The 11,172-nt window shown below is 29.0% G+C and overlaps 1 protein-coding gene across 5 annotated transcripts; it reads left to right on the forward strand.

Annotated features, from left to right (window-relative positions):
• The first annotated feature begins 750 nt into the window (after nt 1-750).
• LOC106685835 (uncharacterized) lies at nt 751-9,630 on the forward strand. Of its 5 annotated transcripts, none has more exons than XM_024364231.2 (5): nt 751-920; nt 3,705-3,802; nt 5,153-5,302; nt 5,925-6,107; nt 9,356-9,630. In XM_024364231.2, exons 1-5 carry the CDS (start codon nt 873-875, stop codon nt 9,357-9,359), a joined length of 483 nt encoding a protein of 160 aa, XP_024219999.1. In that variant the 5' UTR covers nt 751-872; the 3' UTR covers nt 9,360-9,630. The 5 variants fall into 5 exon arrangements, with proteins under 5 accessions (XP_024219999.1, XP_014284252.1, XP_066905191.1 ...); XM_014428766.3 differs by having other exon boundaries at nt 5,925-6,102; XM_014428767.3 differs by lacking the exon at nt 751-920 and adding an exon at nt 1,034-1,802 and having other exon boundaries at nt 5,925-6,102.
• Nucleotides 9,631-11,172: the final 1,542 nt, after the last annotated feature.

Genomic DNA, 11,172 nt, shown 5'->3' on the forward strand with positions numbered 1-11,172 from the left:
TTTTGATTAAACTTGTTATATTAATGAACAAATAAACGGTATTTGATATAATCTAGGTCTTTCCCCATTGAAATAGTTTGACAGGACATAAATGCCGAATTTTCAAAATACCTTCCTCTAAAGTACTTATAATTTTGTTTATTTGAAATAATTAACAATTTTTACAATGTAATTAGTAATAAAAAATGAGTAAACGTATACTATGGAACGACTTGATAATCAACTTAAGGAGATGAGAGGAAAAAATATTTTTCCAGATGAAAATCACATCACCAGAAATAAGAGTATTAATATGCACTTATTATATAATCTTGGATGCCTAAGATTTTGGAATGAAATAACATTTAACATATACAATAGTAGAAGTTAATGAACATTGATCAAAACGCATAAATAAAAGATGTGCTTTAACATGATTTCTAGCACGTTTTCTTTTCATACTTTACCACTTGATAACACATCCTTTTCCCCATAGTTAGTAAATTAATTTTTAAGCTCCACACAACCTATATATGAGCCTTTGATTCTATAACAATCTAGTATTCAATAAATTGTTAAGAGCAGAACATAAATTTTCGTAAACTGGTGTATTTTTGTAATTTAACATACTTCTGAAAAAGAATAATATTAAAATTTTACAGCTAAAAATATTATTAAGCCAGCTGTTGCTATTTTATTTTTAACCATATGTCTTGGTTACTATAGTTACTTTTTCAACTTCTTATTAACAATTAAAAAATATATATATATAGTCTGCTTTAGCTAAATTATTATTTCTGTATTTTTCTAAATTCATAATCACTACTTACGACTATTGTGTTTTTAACATTTAAAGGTTAAAATTTCCTTTCCTTTTCCCTAATGACTGTTGTATGCCATATAGTGTGGGAGTTTACATATTGGATTCTCATTCCTTGGATGTAAGTAATGATAATGTTTTATTTGGCAAGTCATGGCCAGTTTTATTTGTGTATCCATCTTCAATGTCATCCAGTTTTATTATTCATTCATGTGCTATGTGAATAATAGTTGAAAATTATAGTTCTCAATTATGTTCACTATAACGATCCTCAGGTACAAGAACTCATTACCTGCCACCTGAGCAAATTTAGAAGTTACATGAAATTTTGAGGTAGTGAGGTTAGTGTCGCAAGACAATTGTCGAATTCTTCGACAATCGTTGCTTTTACCGAATCTTTAATTTTTTGGCTGATCTAAACATATTAAAAAAGGAACATACATCCAAGAATTCTATCTCTAATATCTAGGAGATTTTTTACTTCTAATTGGATTAAATAAAGATATATTTTTCATTTATAAAGTAATAGTTTGTAAACTAATAGAATCTAATTAATTAAAAAAATATCTATACAACGAAATATGATGTTTCTTTGATAGAGCGAACCAGTAGGATTTTTTTAATTAATATAATTCAGAAATAGTTTATATTTTTTTAAAATCCTCCAGTAATGGTACTCCACACCTCTACCCTAATTCTTCTAAATCTGCCAGATTATAAAGTTTTAACTTTACAAACTTTTTATGGCAATATAGACTTCATGTATTGGAAAGGTATATTTACCGTTTATTCTTTGACCTAGAATACCAGTAACATATGTTCACACAAGCCTAATAACAATAACATTATGACAACTTTTCTGACACTTATCAGAAACAAAATCAATAAGGTAATAACATAAAAATTACACTAGAACATTTACAACACTACACTGGATGGTATTCAGTTTAACCAGTGTCAAAATCGGAATAATTGTGAATAAAGGATTCTGAAGATGAACAATGTAAGTCCCTTTTTTATTAATGTTTACTTAATTTAATTATTAAAAAAAAAAATCTTAAATTAGAAATTTTTAATTCTAATTGAGAAAACTATTTTTATATTTTATTGGAAAATATTCTTAAATGAGTGAAAATTAATGTCTTGAAACGACAATAAAAAATATTAATATTGTTCAAATAAAGTTAACAGGATGTTTTAAAGTAGAGGTGACTCCTAGAGCCATTTAAATTTTATATCCACAATTTAAGACCTGATTAGTTATTATTATTAACATAATGAGTTCTTACTCTAAACTCATATATAAAACATGTAGTCCCTGCCATATATTCGGAATATTATTTTAAAATCAAAATTAATTTTTCTCATAATTTCGACATTTAATTTTTGAACATATGGATCCAGGAATAATGTATTTTTTTAATACACTGTCTTTCACTTACTTTGTTATAAAAAAAAATAATGTATTTTGTAAAAGTTTAATGGATCGTGGTCCGGAAAAATGTACAAGACTCTGATTGAAAAATATCATTATTTCGTAAAAAAAAAAAAAATAAGTAAACAAAAATCGTCGGCTTACAAGTGAAACACATCAAGTCAAAATTTTTATATTTTTGAGTTATTTGGTTTGTCCAGTCTAAAATATTATAAAAATTAATCTCCAAAGAATTGATCAATATTATAAAATTCTTCTTATAAAAAGTATAATTACTAATTCTATAAAATTAAAAAAAAAATTATCATCTAATATTTCAAAATTCAATTTTTGACTTGTAAGCCAACGAAATCACCAGGTGTTTATTTTATAAAGAAACAAGTCAAAATTATTTTTCTCACTAAAAACCATCTATATAATTGAGAGGTTTGCAGAAACAAGAAGATGGCTATATTTTTTATCGTTTTTGTATTTTTCGACATTTGAGAACATGTATTAGGTAGCCTTTTGGTTCAAATGAAACCAATTTGATTTTAAATTGTTGAAAATTAAACCTACCTGATGGAAATGTAAAACAATATTTGTCAATAAATTTTTCCCCATGATTAAAACGGACAAAATATTCTGAAAATCACGAAACTGTACGTTGTCTTCATTTTTGTTTTATTACGAAGGAATATTTTCTCGATAAATACAGTTATAAACTAGAGTAATTTTCATAATGTAAATATTTCAAGTTTTCCACCATTTGATACCAAACTGGTCAATATCGACACAGTAGTCCTTGAAATACAATTGGCTGCAAATGGAACACTTTAATACTGCAAACCACTAATTTTCTATACCTGCAATTGTTTTATCCAAAAAAAACTTTAATCGTTAATTTTTATTAAATTACAGTAACTGAAATTATTAGTTGCATTTTGTACTTTGCTTAATTTTTTTTTTTTAAATTGTGATGAACCGAATTTTTTTTCTGTATCCCAAACAAGTGGTGTTATAAGATACATAAAATGCACGGGGTATCATCAATTAGCATTTTATATGTTAATTAATAAAGAAAATGCCCCTAAGACTTTCTAATATATAGAAATGTTATTAGAGTGCTACCAATGAGTAGTTTCTCTACATGACTATATCATATCATTATAATCTAACATCAAATCTACTAGATGTATTTTTATTTAAATACAGTTGTAAATGTTTATAAATAAATTTTTTAAAAATATTTATTTATGAAATAAACTATGTGGTTTATTGCACGACTAAGTGTGTAACAACCGTGAAATAGAATTAAACTTATGCTGAGAGATTAAACTTAAGAGAAATTAACTCCCTAGCTATCCTTCATCTCTCCAACTCTATACTTTTAGTAGCACATTACATCAATATTCATTTAAATATTTACTTAAATCTTAACTCAATATTTTCAAAAGTAGACAACATTTATATATTCCGCCTCGATTCCAGGATTGCGGTTGCCGTCATTTCTACTTTCCGACTTATAATAGAGATATTTTGACAAGGACAGATCACACCAACCTCTTAGCTACTCCTAGAGGATATAGGTATGATTGCATATGACTCGAGACGTCAAATCCTAATTATCATGATGTATTATTATTATATATATCTATGTTTATATTATTATAACTAAAGAATTAAGTTTTATGATGCCTATAATAGATGAAGCATTCACTCCCATTTTTACTGCATACTATATCAAGGTTAAGTGAAGTTAACATTGAATCATATTATTGCTATTATAATAAGAATATTAAAAAAGATGAAATAAACAAAAAAACAAAATAGAAAAAGGAAACATATGCTTTTATAACAATAAATACCATATAAATTAAATATTTGTACAATATAAAAATTAATTCTAACATATATAAATCTAGGAGAAAAATAAATAAATAAAAATTGAAAAGTAAATGTGTACATCACTAAAACAAGCTAATGTAATTTTATAAACTTGGTGAATGCATATAAACAATAGATAGATATCTGTGTGTGTAATAATTAAAAATGTATGAGAAATTGAATACATATACACGTTTAACCAAATATAAATCAACACTTATCTAGACTAAATAAAATGATACAATTTAAACTTAAGCTTGAAGAAGTTTGTCGGGGGGTGCGGTCAGCAAAGAACAACATAAATAAACAAAACCATATTTATTTATTTTATGCCGACGTTTCGACCTCAGTTTCAGGTCTTCATCAGGGGTTGTAGGGGAAGATGGTAACTCGAAATCAGTCACCATCTTCCCCTTTAAGTAATCTTTAGTTTGGCTGTGCTCAGCTATAAATTGTGTCAGTATATACTATCGTCACTGTATACCGCTATAAGTGTTTTGTTTTTTTTGTCATGGAATGAATTGAAATATTTTTCGCAATTTTGTCGCTGATTTCAGTCATAATTTTTTTTTTTAATCAGGATAAATGCAAGTGTTGATCGTTAAAAAAGTGAAAACAGTAATAACGAAGTTATATGTCGTAATTAAGTTCTGTTTCCAACTTCAAGTAATTTTGAGGTACTCAATATTTAAAATATTTTAAATTTAACTTAAAAGGTACTTATATGGGCCGCCCATAGCTCAGTGGTTAAGACACAGACTTACCAATTTGATGTCTATTGGCGGTGCCGGTTCGAATCCGGCCTGGGACGTTGACTTTTTTCATTGAGTGGCGGTCCCACAAAATGAAGAACTCTGACCCCCAACCATGGTTAGGCAGTATAGGACTCCAATGGGAGTCTTGGCCGAAAAAGAAAAAAAAAAAAAAAAGCTACTTATAAAATAGCAAGCTTATAGAATTAATTTATTTATGTGTAATGAATCAATACGTGGTTATATCATATTGCTAAAAATACTCGTTAATATAAATTTCAAATGTCCACTCCTTTGTAGATGGTACGGACCAAGTGGAGAAGTAAGCCTCAAAAAAAGGGCTTTCAGAGTTAAATCTAAAAAATGCAATGCTAGGCCAGAACTCTTCCCAGGAATGACACAATTCATGGCAGACATATGGTTTACCCTCACACCGGATTTGTTACTTAGGTAAAGTTAATTAGTAAGTTGTAAATTTTTTTTTTTCGGAGAGTCTTTGTAATATGAAAGAACATATCTTAAGAGGATAATTAAAGTAAATAAAAATTAAAACCAACAAGTAGTAAAGCCCTGTTCTACATCCTAGCCGCAGGGATGATGTTGCTCTAACACGCTTTAGAATGTGTTGGCCTGTCACACTGTCTCACCTTATTAGAAAATTACCCTCTCCACATTGCCGATATTGCCTCTCCATTTCCATGTTTAAACATATTTTTGAAGATTGCCTCACTTTTTATCTTGAAAAAAATAAAGCCCAAATTTATCTGAAGCTCTCAATGATAATGAAACTAAAGTCTCACTGGTATTCAGTCTCAGCTATCACACTTTTTTAATATATTTTTTTTTAAGTTGAAATTTATATATGCGCGCTCGTGGGTGTAAGTAGTCCAGTCTTTAGCATTTTAATGAGTGCTTCAATTTAGAAAAACGTAAAATAAAGTATTATATTTATTTATTTCGTTTCCTTTATAAAATCCGAACAAACTATTAACCAAAGTTCTGAATATTTTAACAAGCATTGTTTTTAACTGGATGTGCTTTTTGTTTGATCGCTTTGATATGATGCTTCCAGCCTGAAACACATATTGGAGGAAGAGTTCAGGATGGAGTCGCGATCTGCGGTCAATTTCATCGTGAAGCAGTATTTGAAGTCCCAGCGTTTAAGGAAAATGGAAAATTCTTGTTTTTGCTGTCCTACTGAAGAGCAGACTGATTTCGCTAGGAATATTGCTGGGGCCCTTGCTTCAAAAGTAAAGTAATTATTATTATTATTAAGGTATTATTTTATTAGTAATTATTATTATTATTTTTAACTTCTTACCGTATACCTAGATTTTATTTAAAAACTATATGAGAAACTATATATTTTTTCTTTACTTCTTCATATCCCTTTATTTAATCTTTGGACATCTGTCAATTATCTATTCCCATTTTATATATTAGAAGATGGTCAGGGTTGCGGTCAAAAGAGAAACAAAAATAGTTTACAACTATTTATTTTCCGACGTTTCGCCCCACTTTTCAGGGCTTCATCGGAGCTAAAAAAATACAAAAAAAACTGAGAATATTACAACAATAAGGCAATTTAAGCTAGGATAAATATTATGTAAAAATAAAGTGATAAGAAATTAAATATAAATAAAAGGAAGGAAGGCGTAATAAATCTTAGCTCATTTATTATCATTTTAATATCATTATTATTTTTTTATTTATGATTATTATTTCAAGACGTTATTTATCTCTATTTTTATTTTTTTTTTATGTTCGTCTCCTGCACTTTTTTAACTGCATATTTTACGTATTTTTTTAAAAGTTTTTACTCTTACCATTGTTACTTATTTTTTATTCTTATCATTGTTTATTCAATTTTATTTTATATTGATACTATTTTACGTCTTCCTTCCTTTTATTTATATGTAATTTCTTATCACTTTATTTTTACATAATATTTATCCTAGCTTAAATTGCCTTATTGTATCTTATTGTAGTAATATTCTCAGTTTTTTTTGTACCTGCAAAGTGGGACGAATCGTCGGAAAATAAATAGTTGTAAACTATTTTGGTTTCTCTTTTGACTGCAACTCTGACTATCTTCTCATATATAAAACTTTTACAGTCATCTAATATACATATATATTCCCATTTTAATTATTCTATTGTTTATCTTCCCTTTAAAGTATTCCTTTTGATTTTGAAAATCCGTCATTTTTTTTTATCATTCCCGAATCTATTTGTAGACTTCCATTTACCAGTCATCCTGTATATTAGTCTCTTTATTGGATTTTTTTTTTCCGAACACTCTAAAACAGAAATAAGAAGTGAATTAGTAAGTGCATTCAGTGAGAAAGAAAAGTAATTCGGGTTGTGTCTTACCTTTTACTACCTTTGGTGTTTTAAGGTTACCTGTTATGTTTAATGTCATAAATGAGCTAGCCATTCTAAAAAGGAGCTATTTTAAGTCCGGAGGTGAGGGGCCTCCTTTTATTGGAATAAATGCACAGTTTTGTTTATAACAATTTCGTTTTAATAAAACCTAAGAAAGCAGTTCTGTACTACATGCATAGATTAGATGCAACAATTTATTAATAACTAATCTGTTGCTATTTTTGCAACTATAATTGTTCAGTACATGTTCCTTTCCCAACCAAATCCTAACCCCAACTAGAGGTTCCCTTCCGGTTAGAACGCCATCAGAGAGGTCATTTACTGAAACTGCCAAAATATTTTTGTAAAAAATATACTTGAAAGAAAAAACTCTGCATATACTGACCATTCTAAACCATCACGTTCCGAGTTTCTTATAGGCGAGGCTTCAACTCCCTCGATATTTCTCCTAGCAAACATACTTCAAATATATTTTACAGCTAAATGCTTTCACATAACAGACAAGATGTCCCGACATCTTAGTTTTCTCAAAACCTTTAGACATTAATTATAACGACTAATTTCACTTCGCCTAGCACTGATGCAGACTGTTTCCAACTTCAGAGTCAATTGATTAGTCATCTGATGCCATAGGTCAAACAGGCTATGAGATTCTCTGATGTTTATGGTGGGAGTAGTATATACGTTACGGGTTTATTTCCGTTAGCATTCGTTCTCATGACCTGGCTTAAAGAGCACCAGCATATCTGTTCCCGGATCATCAACGGGTCAGGGGTTGAATGTGATTTTTTCAATGAAAGCAACTTAAATCATTGTTGATTGGAGAAGATGATCGGGGGGTGCGGTCTGCAAAGAAATAACATAAATAAACAAAAACATATTTATTTATGCCGACGTTTCGTCCTGATTTTCAGGTCTTCATCAGGGCTATAAAAACAAAAAGACAACAATCATCATTGAGATAGAAAAAAATTAATTAATAACTATGGACAAAGACAGTAGTAGATTGATAACATTATTATTTATATACATAGATTTTATCGCTGAGATAAAATAGTCAATGTGAGAGTAAAAAAAAATAAATAAATAAAAAGTTGTAAAATGTAAAATAATGAGAGCCCAAAAAGTAATAAAATGTATATAAAGAGCGTGTAAAAAATGATATATTAACGGGGGCTCCATTATTAATTTAACTAATTCTTTATAGATTCTTTCCACTGTACCATTTATTTATTACTCACATTTATATGTATATAAATAATAATGTAATCAATCTACTACTGTCTTTTTCCATAGTTATTAGTCAATTTTTTTCTCTCTAAATGATGGTTGATGTATTTTTGTTTTTATAGCCCCGATAAAGACCTGAAAATTCAGGTCGAAACGTCGGCATAAATAAATATTTTTTTGTTTATTTATGTTGTTTCTTTGCTGACCGCAACCCCCCCTCCCAACAATCTTCTCCAATCAGTAATCTACGGTCAACTATCTACACCTCATTAAATCATTGTTATTTTATTTTTATATTTTTTTTACAAAGATTGCTTTTGAAAGATTTCGCAGGTGATTTTTGAGGCGAAGAATATGTATCCTAAATTAGATCTCAGATAAAAAGCTGTTATTTGAATACTCGGAAATTCTGTTAGTATCTCTAACCTGGTAGAAGTTATGAAGTAATCTGTTAGGACAAGTGATTGATTTTTCCTTGTTTAATATACTACTTAACATTTTTTAAACTTTCAAAATTCTATAATATTTAAAAAAAAATTAACCTTCCTTCTAAATCTAAGATCTATGTATACCTCTTAATACATAATCGTTATATACGAACATATAACGTTTAACTTAATCCTTAAAATTTTACTAATTCAGATAATCATCTTACTCTGTAATACTTAAGATATTATTAGCTAGAAACCAAAAAATATATGACGAATTTAAAAAAAATCTGCCGAATTAGGCGTTCGCAATTACAAATATTTAACTTTTTACCTTCACCTAATAAAAATATTTTAACACCGGAATCCACTGAAAGAAATTCGTTTAGAATTACTTATATGGAGACTAGAAATGCAATTATACATGATATCTTCACTTTCAATAATTAATTGATGGCAGATAACTCAGTTCACGGAGATGATGACCGATGCCAGTCGGAGTAAACGAAGAACGCTGCTCCAGCGGGAACTGCTCGGTCGCCTGCAGAAGATGTTGGGAGTTGAGCCATGCACAGATACCCCGCTCTGCGATTGGCTCAGGAGGATCGCGGACGGCCTGGCGGTCTGGCTATTGTCACTGCCAGGAGAGAATAGGATGGGGGATATCTGCAGCGGGCTAGTTGATTACATTTGCCTCGATGTTACCTCATGCTAATAAAATAAGTATGTCACCTATTTATTTTTAAAATTTTAATTCTAATAATTCATGAAGGAAATATTTATATATATATAATTATAAAATAATTATATATATAATTGTTACGTTTCGGGGTTTCATAAGGGCTAAAAAAGATACAAAACAACTAAACATGTTTTGAGATGTAAGATGATAAGATACAAAGAAGTAAACTGAGGTGGGATTGAAATTAGGGAAATATAGGTGAAAAATTATATTAAAATCATTAAATCAAAAAATAAGTAAAATTGGTTCATTTTTTATATAATATTTTCACTTATATTTAGATAATCTTTGACTCACCCTCTGTTTACTTCTTTGTATCTTAATAGCTTACATAGTCAACAAATTTTATTTGGTTTTTATCTTTTTTTGGAGTACCAATTCAATCATATTTATTGTAGAACATAAAAAGAAGATTAGAAAAACATGGCGTTATTGGAAAATAAATAATAGTTGATAGCCGAACAAGCATAGAATGAAAGAATCATTGAACTATAGAAATCTTCATAGGCAATATCTAAAATATTGTTAATCTTGATTAGACGAGCGATATTATCATTCGAGGAGAAATTATTGCATGTTTCCTTTCATGAACTTGCACCTCCTGCATATAAAGGAAACCCACAATATATATTTGACTTTGTTCTCTTCTCTAAGAAAACCACGATCATGTTGTTATTGTGTTGGTTGTTAAAACACAGAACATTTATCAATCCATTATTTGGTAAACAATTACTCACATGTATTATTTAACAAAGTTACAAAGTTTGTTTTTCTTTTTTTAAATATAACTGACAATAAGCTAATGATATATCTCAAATTTGATTTTATTGTATTTTGTGTAAATATTTTTTCCTCCTCCTTCTCAAGGAAAGTTACATTACATTTTCCTTATTCATTCTTTTCCTCTTTTCATTCTCAACCTCATTTAAGGTATATCCACTCCTTCATACCTCCCTTCTCTTGTGATTCTCAGCCTATATACAAACTAATTTAAACGAAATTATTAATAAATAGAAATAAATAAAAAAATAAAATAGCCATGACAGTAGAACAATTAAAAAAATAATAATCATTTTAATCTCTCATATTGAATACTGAAAGGGTTTAGTCCTTTGTAAGGAAGCACTGTTCTTAGAACGACGGTTATAAAAGGTGAATTTTTCAATATCACCCTCAGCCGCTAGATTTTTCCATAACCAAGGGTAAACATGAGGATGGGTGGACCTGAGGTGGGCTCGAGAACCCATAGGATTGACTCACGACTGTGTAACTGAGAATAATTATCTGCGACAGCCGGATTCGAACCCAGGTCCTTAGAGTTTGTAGAATAGTTTCTTAGCTCTGTGCCACAGCTCTCCCTAAGCAACTAATAAATGAAGAGAGAAATACTTTATTTATTCATCTATGCTGCCTAATTACATTAGGTTGCCATCTCACACAGCATACTTATCAATCCGTAATCGGACATATTTACATTACACATACATGATATAATCATAAAAAAAAGATATATATTAATAGGATATAATAAACAA

This window comes from Halyomorpha halys, unplaced genomic scaffold, assembly GCF_000696795.3.
Source record: "Halyomorpha halys isolate HHAL.00 unplaced genomic scaffold, Hhal_1.1 Scaffold748.1, whole genome shotgun sequence".
NCBI classification, from domain to species: domain Eukaryota; kingdom Metazoa; phylum Arthropoda; class Insecta; order Hemiptera; family Pentatomidae; genus Halyomorpha; species Halyomorpha halys.

Coding starts and splice junctions, on each gene's coding strand:
- LOC106685835 (XM_014428766.3), top strand. CDS start 873: ATGCCATATAGTGTGGGAGTTTACATATTGGATTCTCATTCCTTGGAT. Junction 921..3,704: donor TGGATTCTCATTCCTTGGAT/GTAAGTAATGAT, acceptor CCTCGATTCCAG/GATTGCGGTTGCCGTCATTT. Junction 5,303..5,924: donor ACACCGGATTTGTTACTTAG/GTAAAGTTAATT, acceptor TGATGCTTCCAG/CCTGAAACACATATTGGAGG.